General features: G+C 46.7%; 1 protein-coding gene across 2 annotated transcripts in view; it reads right to left on the reverse strand.

The window, feature by feature from the left end:
* Window positions 1-5,470: 5,470 nt before the first annotated feature.
* Window positions 5,471-16,069, reverse strand: part of ino80 (INO80 complex ATPase subunit) — a 216,394-nt gene continuing 205,795 nt past the window's right edge. For both annotated transcript variants that reach the window (XM_067991159.1, XM_067991158.1), the window contains exons 33-36: window positions 15,835-16,011; window positions 14,125-14,278; window positions 12,605-12,811; window positions 5,471-9,452 (exon numbers count right to left, since the gene is read on the reverse strand). In XM_067991159.1, the coding sequence (XP_067847260.1) occupies window positions 9,238-9,452; window positions 12,605-12,811; window positions 14,125-14,278; window positions 15,835-16,011 (753 nt within the window). In that variant the 3' untranslated portion in view covers window positions 5,471-9,237. The remainder of the gene's footprint in view (window positions 9,453-12,604; window positions 12,812-14,124; window positions 14,279-15,834; window positions 16,012-16,069) is intronic.

Raw genomic sequence — 16,069 nt, forward strand, 5'->3', positions numbered from 1 at the left:
CTGTTAGACTCGGACCCTCTCTCACATTAGATGCAGCTCTTACAGACTTGTACTGGTCCTCACATTATACACAGCTGGTACAGACTCATCCCCTCCCTCACATTACATACAGCTGTTGGACTTGACCTCTCCCTATTATACACAGATGTTAGACATGTTCCCTCCCTCACATTACATACAGCTGTTAGACTTGCCCTCTCCCTCATATTATACACAGATGTTAGACACGTTCCCTCCCTCACATTATATACACCTGTTACAGACTTGTCCCCTGCCTCACATTAAATACAGCTGTTAGACTTGTCCCATCCTTCAGGTTATTTACAGATGTTTGAGTCATCCCCTCCCTCACATTATGTACAGCTGTTACAGATTCATATGCTCCCTCACATTATATACAGCTGTTACAGACTCATCCCCTACCTCGCATTAGATATAGCTGTTCGACTCACCCCTCCCTCACATTATGTGCAGTTGTTACAGACTCGTCCCCTCCCTCACATTGTATACAGCTGTTTGACTCGTCCTCTCCCTCACATTAGATACAGCTGTTCGACTTGCTACCTCCCTCACATTATGTGCAGCTGTTACACTTATACGCTCCCTCACATTATAGGCAGCTGTTAGATACGTTTCCGTCCCTCACATTATATACAGCCGTTACAGACTCGTCCCCTCCTCACATTAAATACAGCTATTAAAGACTCGTCCCCTCCCTCACATTATGTACAGCTGTTAGACTCGCCCATTCCCTCACATTATATACAGCTGTTACAGACTTGTCCCCACCTCACATTATATACAGCTGTTAGACCCGACTCTCCCTCACATTATGTGCAGCTATTACAGACTCGTACGCTCCCTCACATTATATAGTTGTTACAAACTCATCCCCTCCCTCACATTATATACAGCTGTTAGACTTGCCATACCCTCACTTTATTTACAGCTGTTAGGGTCGACCCCACCCTCGTATTATATAGAGCTATTACAGACTCTCAACCACCTTCACATTATGTACAGCTGTTAAACTCATCCCCTCCCTCACATTATATACAGCTGTTAGACTTGCCATACCCTCACTTTATATACAGCTGTTAGGGTCGACCCCACCCTCGTATTATATACAGCTATGACAGACTCTCAACCACCTTCACATTATATACAGCTGTTAAACTTGTCCCCTCCCTCACAGTACATAACCACCCCTCATATAAAATACAGCTGTTGCAAACTCGCCCCCCCCCACAACATTATGTGCAGCTATTACACTCATCTCCTCCCTCACATTATATAGTTTTTACAGAACCACACCCTCCCTCACTTTATATGCAGCTGTTACATTCATCTCCTCCCCACCCTCACATTATATAAAGCTGCTACAGAAAAACTACACCCCTCACATATACAGCTGTTAGTCTCATCCTCACTCACATTATATACTGTTGTTACAGAACTACCCCCTCCCTCACAGTATATATCCACCCCTCACATCATATATATATCCCTCCCTCTTATATACAGCTGTTACTGACTCTCCCCACCACCCCCTCACATTATATACAGCTGTTACTGACTCTCCCCACCACTCCCTCACATTATATACAGCTGTTACTGACTCTCCCCACCACCCCCTCATATTATATACAGCTGTTACTGACTCTCCCCACCACTCCCTCACATTATATACAGCTGTTACTGACTCTCCCCACCACTCCCTCACATTATATACAGCTGTTACTGACTCTCCCCACCACTCCCTCACATTATAAACAGCTGTTACTGACTCTCCCCACCACCCCCTCACATTATAAACAGCTGTTACTGACTCTCCCCACCACTCCCTCACATTATAAACAGCTGTTACTGACTCTCCCCACCACCCCCTCATATTATAAACAGCTGTTAGTGACTCTCCCCACCACCCCCTCACATTATATACAGCTGTTACTGACTCACCCCACCACCCCCTCATATTATAAACAGCTGTTAGTGACTCTCCCCACCACTCCCTCACATTATAAACAGCTGTTACTGACTCTCCCCACCACCCCCTCATATTATAAACAGCTGTTAGTGACTCTCCCCACCACCCCCTCATATTATAAACAGCTGTTAGTGACTCTCCCCACCACTCCCTCACATTATATACAGCTGTTACTGACTCTCCCCACCACTCCCTCACATTATAAACAGCTGTTACTGACTCTCCCCACCACTCCCTCATATTATATACAGCTGTTACTGACTCTCCCCACCACCCCCTCATATTATAAACAGCTGTAACAGAACCAACCACTCCCTCACATTATATACAGAAGTTACCCTCATCTCCTCCCTCACATTATATACAGTCTAGACTTGTCCCCTTGTCACATTATATACAGTCTAGACTTGTCTCCTTGTCACATTATATACAGTCTAGACTTGTCCCCTTGTCACATTATATACAATCTAGACTTGTCCCCTTGTCACATTATATACAGTCTACACTTGTCCCCTTGTCACATTATATACAGCCTAGACTTGTCCCCTTGTCACATTATATAGTCTAGACTTGTCCCCTTGTCACATTATATACAGTCTAGACTTGTCCCCTTGTCACATTATATACAGCCTAGACTTGTCCCCTTGTCACATTATATAATCTAGACTTGTCCCCTTGTCACATTATATACAGTCTACACTTGTCCCCTTGTCACATTATATACAGCCTAGACTTGTCCCCTTGTCACATTATATATAGTCTAGACTTGTCCCCTTGTCACATTATATACAGTCTACACTTGTCCCCTTGTCACATTATATACAGCCTAGACTTGTCCCCTTGTCACATTATATAATCTAGACTTGTCCCCTTGTCACATTATATAATCTAGACTTGTCCCCTTGTCACATTATATACAGCCTAGACTTGTCCCCTTGTCACATTATATACAGCCTAGACTTGTCCCCTTGTCACATTATATAATCTAGACTTGTCCCCTTGTCACATTATACAATCTAGACTTGTCCCCTTGTCACATTATACAATCTAGACTTGTCCCCTTGTCACATTATATACAGTCTAGACTTGTCCCCTTGTCACATTATATAGTCTAGACTTGACCCTTGTCACATTATATACAGTCCAGACTTGTCCCCTTGTCACATTATATAGTCTAGACTTGACCCTTGTCACATTATATACAGTCCAGACTTGTCCCCTTGTCACATTTTATAGTCTAGACTTGTCCCCTTGTCACATTATATAGTCTAGACTTGTCCCCTTGTCACATTATATACAGCCTAGACTTGTCCCCTTGTCACATTATATACAATCTAGACTTGTCCCCTTGTCACATTATATACAGTCTAGACTTGTCCCCTTGTCACATTATATAGTCTAGACTTGTCCCCTTGTCACATTATATACAGTCTAGACTTGTCCCCATGTCACATTATATACAGCCTAGACTTGTCCCCTTGTCACATTACATACAGCTGTTACAGCCTCATCATCTCCCTCACATTATATACAGATATTATACTCAGCCATTTAGGACCAGGATGAGGAAAAATGTCTTCATTCAGAGGGTTGTGAATCTTTGGAATTCCCTACCCCAGAGGGCTGTGGATGCTCAGTCGTTGAGTATATTCAAGGCTGAGATAGATGGACATTTGGACACTAAGGGAATCAAGGGTTATGGGGATTGGGCGGGAAAGTGGAGTTGAGGTCGAAGATCAGCCATCATTTTATTGAATGGCGGAGCAGGCTCGAGGGGCCATATGGCCTACTCTTGCTCCTAGATCTTATGTTCTTATGTCCCCTCCCTCCAATTAAATACAGCTGTTAAACTCGCACACTCCCTCACGTTATATACAGCTGTTAGACTCATCCCAACATCCCTCACATTATACAGCTGCTAGACACCTCCCCTCCCTCAAATTATATACAGCTGTTAGACTCATAGAAAAGTTACTGCACAGGCCAGTCGGCCCATCTTGTCCGCACCAGCCGAAAATAAGCCACCCAGCCTAATCCCACTTTCCAGCATTTGGTCCATAGCTTTGTAGGTTACGGCACTTCTGGTGCACATCCAGGTACTTTTTAAATGTGATGAGGGTTTCTGCCTCTACCACCCTTTCAGTCAGTGAGTTCCAGACCTCCACCATTCTCTGGGTGGAAAACTTTTCCTCTGCTCCCCTCTAATCCTTCCAGCAATTACTTCAAATCTATGCCCCCTGGTTATTGACCCCTCTGCTAAGGGAAATAGGTCCTTCCTATCCACTCTATCTAGGCCCCTCATAATTTTGTACACCTCAATTAAATCACCCCTTAGCCTCCTCTGTTCCAAAGAAAACAATCCCAGCCTATCCAATCTTTCCTTATAACTAAAATTCTCCAGTCCTGGCAACATCCTTGTAAATCTCCTCTGTACCCTCTCTAGTGCAATTACATCCTTCCTGTAATGTGGTGACCAGAACTGTACGCAATACTCAAGCTGTGACCTAACTAGTGCTTTATACAGTTCTAGCAAAACCTCCCTGCTCTTATGTTCAATGGCTCGGCTAATAAAGGAAAGACTCTCTCCCTCCTCCCTCACATTATATACAGCTGTTACATACTCATTCCACTCCTCGCATTATATACAACTGTTACAGACGCATCCCCTCCCTCACATTTTATACCCACTACTCACGTTATATATAGCTGTTACAGAACCACCCTCTCCCCTCCCTCACCTTACGTAATATTCATCCTCTCCCTCATATTATGTACAACTGTTAGATTCATCTCCCCCCTCACATTATATACAGTTGTTACAGACCTGTCCCCTCCCTCACATTATATACAGCTGTTACAGACCCGTCCCCTCCCTCACATTATATACAGCTGTTACAGACCCATCCCCTCCCTCACATTATATACAGCTGTTCGACTCGCCCCCTCATTATTTACAACTGTTCGACTCACCCCCCTCTCACATTATATACAGCTGTTACACTCATCCTCTCCCTCATATTATACACAACTGTTAGACTTAACCTCACATTGTACTCCCTCTCCTTGGTGAGGCATCTGATTCCATCAAGTACTTCAGCCAAGTGGCCATTGTTCAAGTGCGAGCTTAGAATGTGACTATTCGCAGGCTGTTCAACTGTAGGAGCAACACGGATGAACCTGCTTCATTCCACAACTGGCACCCACCTGCAGGTACTTTCCAGCAGGGGTCACTGGGACAGGGATAGGCTCGGGAACCCTGACAGACCGCTTAAGCCTAGTGCACCTAGCCCAATTGTTGCATCCCCTCCTGCTATCCCAGCTGAGCCCAGTCAATGTAGAAATGGACCGAGGATCAAACCTGGGCAAGCCCTGGTCTGTATGGCCCACTTACAGGCTTCCTTTCCCAACAAGAGCCACTGCAAGAACTGTTAAAGCTCTTCACATCGCAACCAAGCTTACACCAAGAAACACCAACACCAGCAGTTCTTTAGACACTTTGATTTTATTCTGACACGGTTTGTACCTGAATCATTTTTGCTAAGGTTGAACATAAATTGTGACTGATTTCATTAACTGATTGTGTTGAGTTAGGGTGTTGCAGTAAAATAAATCAGTTAACCAGCCCGTACTGTCAGGGTGGGTAGGGGAAGAAACTGATTCAGTGAACTGGTATTGCATACATTGTACATTTAACCACCCGGGCCTCCTCCTCCATGCATCCTCCTCAAACCTTTCCCATCCCACTCCCTGGGGATACAAGTCAAGCCTCCGTAAAGCCCAGTACTGAATAAAAAGTACCCGGAGCTCTGCTTGGGTTTACAACTTATGAACCATTTCAAATTGGGGAATGAGTTTGAAACTGTCGCTCAGTCTGTTCAAAAATACGAACAAATAGAAATGTGTGTGTTTGGACTTCAGGGAGCTGAGTGCGGCCAGTTGAAGCAGGTCCCGAGGATCCCAGGTCAGACCACCAACCCCCCACCCCAGCCAACACACAGCATCTGAAACAGGCACCATTCTATACTTGGCCAAAAGGAAGATGTGCAGATCGTGCCTATTTCGTCTTACTGTGGAGGCTCGGAGCTCGAGCTCGAGGCCTGTGTGAGTGTGAGCGCAGCCAGTGGGTAAGTGCACTGACTAGGCATACAATGCAACGGGCAAGCACAAGGTTGCGAAGGACGTGATTTGAGCCTTACACCGCCACCTACACTCTGGATTTTTCAAAGTTAACAACAGCCGCCTTCAAATGGATCATTTCTGCTGTCCGGAGTTTAGACAAGCAACTGCAGCACTGCTGTGTGTCAGAGTTCGTTCTGCTGGTTAGTAAGTGACTGGAGATTTGTTGTATGGGGGTGAGGCCGTTCACACAGTGTCTCACGGAACAGTCCATACAGTCAGTGACTGGAGATTTGTTGTATGGGGGTGAGGCTGTTCACACAGTGTCTCGTGGAGCAGCCCACACAGTCAGTGACTAGAGATCTATTGTATGGGGGCGAGTGGCTGTTCACACAGTGTCTCGTGGAGCAGCCCATACAAGCAGAACGATGTCTCCTAAATTATACATGGAATCTTTCAACAGATCCATTCACTTGGATGGAAAAACTAGCCAGCCAGTGAATCAGGGATGAAAGGCGACACCAAGCCTGGAAGCACAGGGAGAGGACAGTGGGTTCAACTGAGGAGCAGCAATAACTACAGATGCAAAACTCCGGATTTTAACCTTTATACAAATCAGAATCTGTTAAAAACTTTCTCTTGTTTTCACTATTTAAAATAATGTGTATTTTCCTCTCGTTTACAATGCATTTAATTTTTTATAATCAGCCCCCAAATTTGTAAGTTATTTTCTCCTCCTTCCTTTGTCCCCTTTTGCTCCACTCAATGGGAGGTTCCCAGGGTTCTGGTTGAATGTTTAAACAGAGGACAGGTTTCAGGAGAGTCATTCCATGCCTCTGTACTCCATACCTCACATCAGATAGACAGGCTCAGCTGGGATTGGATTGGGCAATCATGAAAGGGGGGGGCGGGAGAGCAGGGAAAAGTAAGGAAGTAGTGAGGTGGGGCCACATTCACTATTCTAGTGCAGTGACTGGCGTGTTTATTTAGTTTGAATTCTGACTAGGAACACGAGATTGATGAGTTCCTAAATATTAAACTGTTAGAAAAGGAACACAGGTCCTGTGCAGTTAGCAGTGATCACAGGAAGTCACTCAGCCCATCACATCTGTGCTGGTGCTAGCATTTCAACCAGAGCTACAGTAAAGTGTCACAGCGCTGTCTGTACAGAACTGGAGCTACAGTGAAGTGACACAGCGCTGTCTGTACAGAACTGGAGCTACAGTGAAGTGACACAGCGCTGTCTGTACAGAACTGGAGCTACAGTGAAGTGACACAGCGCTGTCTGTACAGAACTGGAGCTACAGTGAAGTGTCACAGCGCTGTCTGTACAGAACTGGAGCTGCAGTGAAATGACACAGCGCTGTCTGTACAGAACTGGAGCTACAGTGAAGTGTCACAGCGCTGTCTGTACAGAACTGGAGCTACAGTGAAGTGACACAGCGCTGTCTGTACAGAACTGGAGCTACAGTGAAGTGTCACAGCGCTGTCTGTACAGAACTGGAGCTACAGTGAAGTGACACAGCGCTGTCTGTACAGAACTGGAGCTACAGTGAAGTGTCACAGCGCTGTCTACACATCTGGAGCTGCAGTGAAGTGACACAGTGCTGTCTACACATCTGGAGCTGTAGTGAAGTGACACAGCGCTGTCTACACATCTGGAGCTGTAGTGAAGTGACACAGCGCTGTCTACACATCTGGAGCTGTAGTGAAGTGACACAGCGCTGTCTGTACACATCTGGAGCTGTAGTGAAGTGACACAGTGTTGTCTGTACACAACTGGGCTCTTTTCAGCACCTCCTCTTGATAGCAGGGAGGATAGTTTGGGAACTTGTGGGGTGAACTGCAAGAATCAATTCAAGTCCTCCCCTTCCAACGATATAGTGTGTCAGAATACCAGGGAGCAGCACAGTGCCGGTCACTACAGATTAGGAATAGCACCTCATGGAATGTCTCCTTAAAATGTCACAAAAACTCTTCACATTTCAGGCACAGCAGCACAGTTAACATCCTGTGCAGAGTGTTTCTATATCATTACAGCCTTTATTTCAGAGGTTGGGGTATCCTCACAGTCCCCTGGGGACATTGTGTGTTATTATTACCTGTGCTGGGAACAGGGGGATACGTAGTGTATCCTGTGAATGTTGCAGATTCCCCCCCGCCCCTTGCCCCACTCTGCATTCTCCCTGTGTATTGGTGGTGGCTGGGCTGTGCTGGTTTCTGTCCCATAGCTGCAGTCGCACAGCAGTAACCCTGTGCTACATGTGGCGTGTTCTGTATTTTGACTGAGAGAGCTGGAAACACGCAGCGGGTCTGTCAGTATCTGGAAGAGAAAGGACAGACCACTTGCCCTCTCCCGTCCATCGGCTGATAGGCCTGCTGAGTATTTCCAACAGTCAGGATTTTACTCTTCAGCATTAACTGATTCCCAGGGTGTTTAAATCAGCACCAATGGGTGTGTGAACAGACAGGATGCCTCGATGTGTACCAACAGCATTGCACTGACTGCCAACACTCAGCAGGCTCGGACTTGCGTTCGGATGATGAGGCTTCTCCCGGTCGGTCTGGGGACAGCGCAGCTATTGAGCAGGCGGCTGACTGGTGCGAATCTAACAGTGGTATGGGGATGGCAGAGGCATGGAGGAGGGCACGGGAGGCTGAATGCTGTTTCTGTTCTCAAGGGGAAATGGCTTCCGCCTCTGCAAATTAAAACACAAGGACTTCAGAATGTTTACCTCTCAGCACTGGAAACTAGTAAAAATTCACACGCATACAATCTCTCCATAAAATTACTATTCATCACTCGGCTGGATTCTCACCAGTCTCTGTCAGGTTAGTAAAAGATAGCAGTTTCTGTTTGATTTTTTTCCTTTTTTTGTACATATTTACAAGTTCATCTATAAAAAAATAGCACATTCAAAAAAAAACAAACGAGGATTCTGTGCTCTCCTGGTAAACATTATGTACACGTCATTCAGAGGGAAAAGGCTTCTCCATGATTTCACTTAGTAGGCTTTTTAAACAAACTCTAAACCCTTAAGTATGAAAGTCTTACGACTTCGCCTCCCTCCCCCCGACCCACTCTGCAGTCGTTCCCCGTTCGCTCCCCCCTCCTACAGCAGTACTGTTCGTGGTTACCGGCCCCCTACTGCCGGGGGCTGAACCAGGCCTCTGCTGGCCTTCTTGCTGGGGGATGGAGAAGGCGTGCTAGTGTCAGTCGGGGTCTGTGGTGTTCCTGGGACGCTGTTCGACAGGCTGTGAGGAGAGCCCAAGGGGGAGGTGCTCATCATTCCGAAGGTGCTGGCCGGCCGGGGGAGGGGTGACTGCCCAGGGTCACTTCCTGCGATGCCTGGAGATCAAAGAGAAAAGAGGAAAACTTTCAACATACACAATCCAAAATATCAACACTATTACACTGCAGCAATAGTTCACTCACCAAAATGAGGGGTATTAGGGCTGGCAATTGAGTGCTGCCATCAAACACTCCCAGGGCAGGTACAACACGGATTGGATACAGAGTAAAGTTCCCTCTACACTGTCCCATCAAACACTCCCAGGGCAGGTACAACACGGATTGGATACAGAGTAAAGTTCCCTCTACACTGTCCCATCAAACACTCCCAGGGCAGGTACGGCACGGGTTAGATACAGAGTAAAGCTCCCTCTACACTGTCCCACCAAACACTCCCAGGGCAGGTACAACACGGATTGGATACAGAGTAAAGTTCCCTCTACACTGTCCCATCAAACACTCCCAGGGCAGGAACTGCACGGGTTAGATACAGAGTAAAGCTCCCTCTACACTGTCCCATCAAACACTTCCAGGGCAGGTACGGCATGGGTTAGATACAGAGTAAAGCTCCCTCTACACTGTCCCATCAAACACTCCCAGGGCAGGAACAGCACGGGTTAGATACAGAGTAAAGCTCCCTCTACACTGTCCCATCAAACACTCCCAGGGCAGGTACAGCACGGGTTAGATACAGAGTAAAGCTCCCTCTACACTGTCCCATCAAACACTTCCAGGGCAGGTACGGCACGGGTTAGATACAGAGTAAAGCTCCCTCTACACTGTCCCATCAAACACTCCCAGGGCAGGTACAGCACGGGTTAGATACAGAGTAAAGCTCCCTCTACACTGTCCCATTAAACACTCCCAGGGCAGGTACAGAATGGGTTAGGTACAGAGTAAAGCTCCCTCTACACTGTCCCATCAAACACTCCCAGGGCAGGTACAGCATGGGTTAGATACAGAGTAAAGCTCCCTCTACACTGTCCCATCAAACACTCCCAGGGCAGGTACAGCATGGGTTAGATACAGAGTAAAGCTCCCTCTACACTGTCCCATCAAACACTCCCAGGGCAGGTACAGCATGGGTTAGATACAGATAAATTTTCCTTTGTGCTTGTGTGAACCAGGTTCAAACTGCCCAGCAGAATGTTCCACTGTTCTAGCTCATTTCACGTGGGACCCTTACAGCCAGCAGAGAGGGGAAAGTTTCATGCCGTGGGTTTAGACTGGGTTTGAACCCAGGTCCCGTGGGGCGACGGGAGACATCCTGCAGCATCCAGGCTCCCAATTTGGATTTCTATTGGTAATTACAGACAAAGGGCTGAAAATAGCAAGTGCTTGATTTAGGCTCTGAATAATTAATAACACACTGTGTTCAACCTCACCCTCAGTAAAACAGGAGAAAAAAAATAGATGAACCGAGCTTAATGAACAGCACTTTAATTTACAATAAATATAAGCCAGCTTGATTCTGTCAGCCATTTTTGATGGAAAGAATGGCCATTCAGTAATCAGCTTGTTTTACTTCACAAAGTAAGGAAGCAGAACTATCAGGAGGGGTGGAACTGATTGTCCACCTACCCTCATACAGCGGGCGAGTTTCCGTTTCAATCAACCTGCCGCTGGGTTACCTGGTCTGGTTAATCCACCTCCCTCATGTTAAAGAAAGACCCATCATTCATGACGTGATCAGGTCCAACTTCTCAATAAAATACCATCATAGGCTGAACAAAAATGCGAATTTCAAACTAGTTTCCAGTCAACTTTCACTAATTGAAAGAAGTTCAGCGCAGGGAGAGGACGAGTCAATCCAAGTACAGAAACAGTCAGAGAATTAAATACACCAGACACGAACTTAGTAGAGGTGGAGGAGGAGAGGAGACAGAATAGTTTCATGAGTTTTATTTTGATTCTTTTTTATGTCTATGAAGCAAAGAATGACACAGGACCCAGAGCCACTCAGTCCCTGATCTGAGTGTTGTCTACTATCCCTCAATGTTATTTAACCCGAAGGGTTGTGTGTCTGTTTCTGGCCCAGCAAGGGAGGTAGGCCAGATTGAAGCTACGGCAAGTAAGCTTCTGATTAAAGTCTGTATTTAGAGAGAAGGCATGTGGCGTCTTTATTATTTTCTGTACCAAGGAGAGCAATGTATGCTGCACTATGTTATACATTATGGTTCATTCGCCTGTCCTAGGTAAATAAATCTACTTGCTGGTGTGTTGTACAGCTCAAAATGCTCTTGCTGTTTTTCACAGTTGAATTGGACATAGGATTAAAACTGCACACACCCAGCGTTAATGACAGTAATAGACTTCTCTTGAAGCTAATTTAATCATTACAGGCAGAGAGCTACCACTGAGCCAAAGCTGGCACTGTATTTAGCCATTAGAGGAAGAGAGCTACCACTGAGCCAAAGCTGGCACTGTATTTAGCCATTAGAGGAAGAGAGCTACCACTGAGCCAAAGCTGGCACTGTATTTAGCCATTAGAGGAAGAGAGCTACCACTGAGCCAAGGCTGACACCGTATTTAGCCATTAGAGGGAGAGAGCTACCACTGAGCCAAAGCTGGCACTGTATTTAGCCATTAGAGGAAGAGAGCTACCACTGAGCCAAAGCTGGCACTGTATTTAGCCATTAGAGGGAGAGAGCTACCACTGAGCCAAAGCTGGCACTGTATTTAGCCATTAGAGGAAGAGAGCTACCACTGAGCCAAAGCTGGCACTGTATTTAGCCATTAGAGGGAGAGAGCTACCACTGAGCCAAGGCTGGCACTGTATTTAGCCATTAGAGGGAGAGAGCTACCACTGAGCCAAGGCTGGCACTGTATTTAGCCATTAGAGGGAGAGAGCTACCACTGAGCCAAGGCTGACACCGTATTTAGCCATTAGAGGGAGAGAGCTACCACTGAGCCAAAGCTGGCACTGTATTTAGCCATTAGAGGGAGAGAGCTACCACTGAGCCAAGGCTGACACCGTATTTAGCCATTAGAGGGAGAGAGCTACCACTGAGCCAAAGCTGGCACTGTATTTAGCCATTAGAGGGAGAGAGCTACCACTGAGCCAAAGCTGGCACTGTATTTAGCCATTAGAGGAAGAGAGCTACCACTGAGCCAAGGCTGACACCGTATTTAGCCATTAGAGGGAGAGAGCTACCACTGAGCCAAGGCACCGTAGAACCCTCCCATCAGGTGCTGGGCCTGTTCCTTACCTTTGGACACGTTGTACCCGTATGCGGCATATGCAGCAGCTGAAGCCGCTGCCGCACCTGCCCTGGCTCCCGCCATTGCTGCAGCACTGCCACCAGTGGACTTGCGCCCTCGACCTTTCCCCGAACCCTTCGATGTACTCCCAGATCCTTTCGGACGACCTCGGCCCCTCCCTATAAGGCTAGAACCAGACTTGTCTTGTGAAACACCTGCAAAGTAAACAGATTAATGCATCATCACAAATGTAAAACTCAGTCCCTGATTCTAACATGGTGCCTGTTCTACTGCAGCCGCTCTCTGACACGGTGCCCATAATGTCAAGAGGAATCACCAGCTATGGCCCAAAACCTGTTACAAGGCACCTGAAGCTACACGCACAGCCATCAGTCCCCAGGGGATGGAGGAAAGGGTTGGTGATTCCGTTTTGTATGTAATATTAGCTACCCCTCCGCCTCACACTGAATACACCCTGTCCATTTGTTCACTGTTAGATCTGCACCATTAGACACTTGCCCAGTCTCTCCTTCTGGCTGCTGATCGCCCCAGTTTCAAGAGAGGTTCGATGTGGTAAAAGGATGCTTCTCGACTGTACAGACTGATCAATGCCTCAACCCACCCACAGCTAGAATCACAGGATGGACTCCAGCCACACACTCCCATTACCCCATACCTTTGCAGGCACAGAGTGTAACCCCTCCCCCCAAGATCGGTTTCCAAGTACTTACTGCACTGTCCTGGGGCATTTCCACTCCGACAGCACAATAACCATCGGAGGCAATGCTGAGAGCAACAGTAGAAGGCGGCACGGAGCACATGGGATAGAAACTAAGGCAGGGGAGTACTAGAGAGACAAAGGGTTAAAAACACAAACTAACCGATTGCACCCTGCTAATATCCAGTTTCTTAGTTCAGAGAAACGAACCCCAGGGTGGGACTGACAGCGACTGTGTTCATGAAGGTCGGGAGCTTGGGGAGCAGAGTGGAAAAATTGTGCGTGTGCACACACACACACACACACACACACACACACACACAAATACACAGACACACACGGGGAGATATACAGACACAAGCAGACATACAGACCACACGCAGACGCAAATACACACAGAAAAATACAGACACACAACACACAAATGTACAAACACACATATGCACACGTACAGAATTACCAGCAGGATACGTGAAAACAATTCACCAAATGCTGAGGGGAAGATTACAAATTGACACTTTGGACTGATATCACAGCTGAATTGTTCTCCTGCCTGCCACTAATCCCCAGCTGCTAATTCTATTTATAGTCACAAGCTTGAGTGGTACAACAAAACAAACAGGAAACTGGACAATTAAACATTACGGGTGACGATCACTGCCCCGGGTGACTCAAAGTCACGCAACGACATCCGACTTTAATCCAAGGTTACAAAGCAACCAACTCCAAGTAACCCAGCTATGTTCCCAGCCACACATTTGGTTCAAGGATGGGTTGCACGACGCAACAGGAGCAGTCTGTATGTCATACCATTCACATGGTCTGAAGTTGAGCCTGCAACAGAGACTGGGGAATTGGTCGCTCTAGACTGCGATGCTGATGTTGGGTCGTCCACAATCACAAGGTCGCTGCTGCTTTCATCAGGTGCAATAGATCCTGTGTGCTGCTCACTGCTCATAGATATCTGTGGGGATGGACAGTACAGGTGATATTAGGAGCTTACATCCTTTTAGAGCAGTGCACTGTGCATCACGAAATCCCAATTAAATACCGCATGCAACTGACAATCCATTCCTTGTTTCTTGGAGTTCCTGCACGGCACCATTTACACTGGGCAATGAGATGGGTAAAACAGAGCAGGAGTCGGATGCTGTGTCAGTAATGTAGAAGTACATGTGTGTCAGTAGCAAGGGATTTGCAGCATCAGTTATTAACTGAAAGGAGCCAGAGCTGATGACACTGGCACTTTCAGCTCCAAACTCTGCACTGACAGACACACAGGGTCTCTCCGCAGGTGGGTCAAAAAATATCATGTACAGAACGACATCTAATCTATTATCATATGAAGCTGGTCTCAATTCCCAACCTTCTGTCACAATATATCAGTCTGAAAAGCCTTTTTGATAAAAAGATTGAGTCTGTTTCCAATACAAGAAAGCATGAGCCAGGTGAAGTTTTGGTTAAACAGTCTCATTTCTAAGCCATCAGCAGTAGATGCTGAATATGCAGCTTGCTAACCCCACACTCAGTGCACACAGATGTGTAATTTGGGCTCTCCAACTATCCCTCCAGTGAAACTCCCAAGCTGACAGCTTCATTTTGCCCTAAAGAAAATGTTAAATGTTAATGGAACCAGAGTACGTGACAGAGACACGATCGGAGTTAACGCAACAACTTCTGAAGCGCTAAATTCCCCTTCTGCCTTCCCTTCTGTCTTTCCCTCCTTAATTTTTGTCTTCTCTTATTTTGTTTCTCTCCTTCACCTCTGTCTCTCTTCCAGTTCTTTTAACTGATGCCAGACGGTTCCTTTAACTGATCCAGGAGATCTGATCCCAGACTGTGCCTTTAAGTGATTAGACTTTTTGATTCAGGACTATTCCTTAAACTAATCCCAGAATGTATTCCTTTACCTACTCCCAGAATACTTCTTTAACTAATCCCGGACTACTATTCCTTTAATGGGGGTTCCTGGACTTTTTGATCCTGGAGTATTGCTTTAACTTACTAGGATTTTTTTGCGGGACACTCATTTTTCCCCAGATATTCTCCCTCCCACAATACCCCATCCGATTTTGCTGTACGCGGTACCTGGGGGTGTGCAGGAACGAACTAAAGACGTCTTCCGATAACATTCCCTCACCCCGTGTGGGGAGGCGCCTGGTATCAGCTGGGAGATGACAGGTGACCCCCATCTGCAGTGGTGTGGATTGTCTCTCTGTCCCTATGCTTCATGCGCTGCTGTTTCCTTCCTCCTGTTTGGGACACAGTGCAATGGCCAACATGCCCACCAGTCTTCTTGCTGACTGCTCTAAAAGCAGGGCCGAACCCAGAGGTATATCCTGCTTCACCACTTTCCTGCCTGCATTCCCGTTATCTCTTAGATACGGAACAGACAACCCCAAATATTGTGAGTGAGAATCTTGAAGCTGTGGACTCCTGGCTGGCTTTAGATCTTGTGCCCCTGTGTTGATCTATGCTCAGCTCCCGCATTAGAGGCCTCTGTTGTGTGTGCTGTATTACCTCACTGTAAGGGCTGGGCATGGCCGAGTCCACACTGATGAAAGACTCCTCCCCATCTGCTGACATGTTTCCTGAGGACATGTTGGAGTTATCAGCAGATGCTAACGAGGGTGTTAACATATTCCATCCCTCCTCTTTCCTCCTCTTCACAGCATTCTCACCATCTTCCTTCTTCTTCTGTCGAAAGCAAATAGAACGCATCAAAAAATGTGGTGTTTCAACCCGTCCCTAACCT

The sequence above is a fragment of the Heptranchias perlo genome, chromosome 10, assembly GCF_035084215.1.
Source record: "Heptranchias perlo isolate sHepPer1 chromosome 10, sHepPer1.hap1, whole genome shotgun sequence".
Classification (NCBI taxonomy): domain Eukaryota; kingdom Metazoa; phylum Chordata; class Chondrichthyes; order Hexanchiformes; family Hexanchidae; genus Heptranchias; species Heptranchias perlo.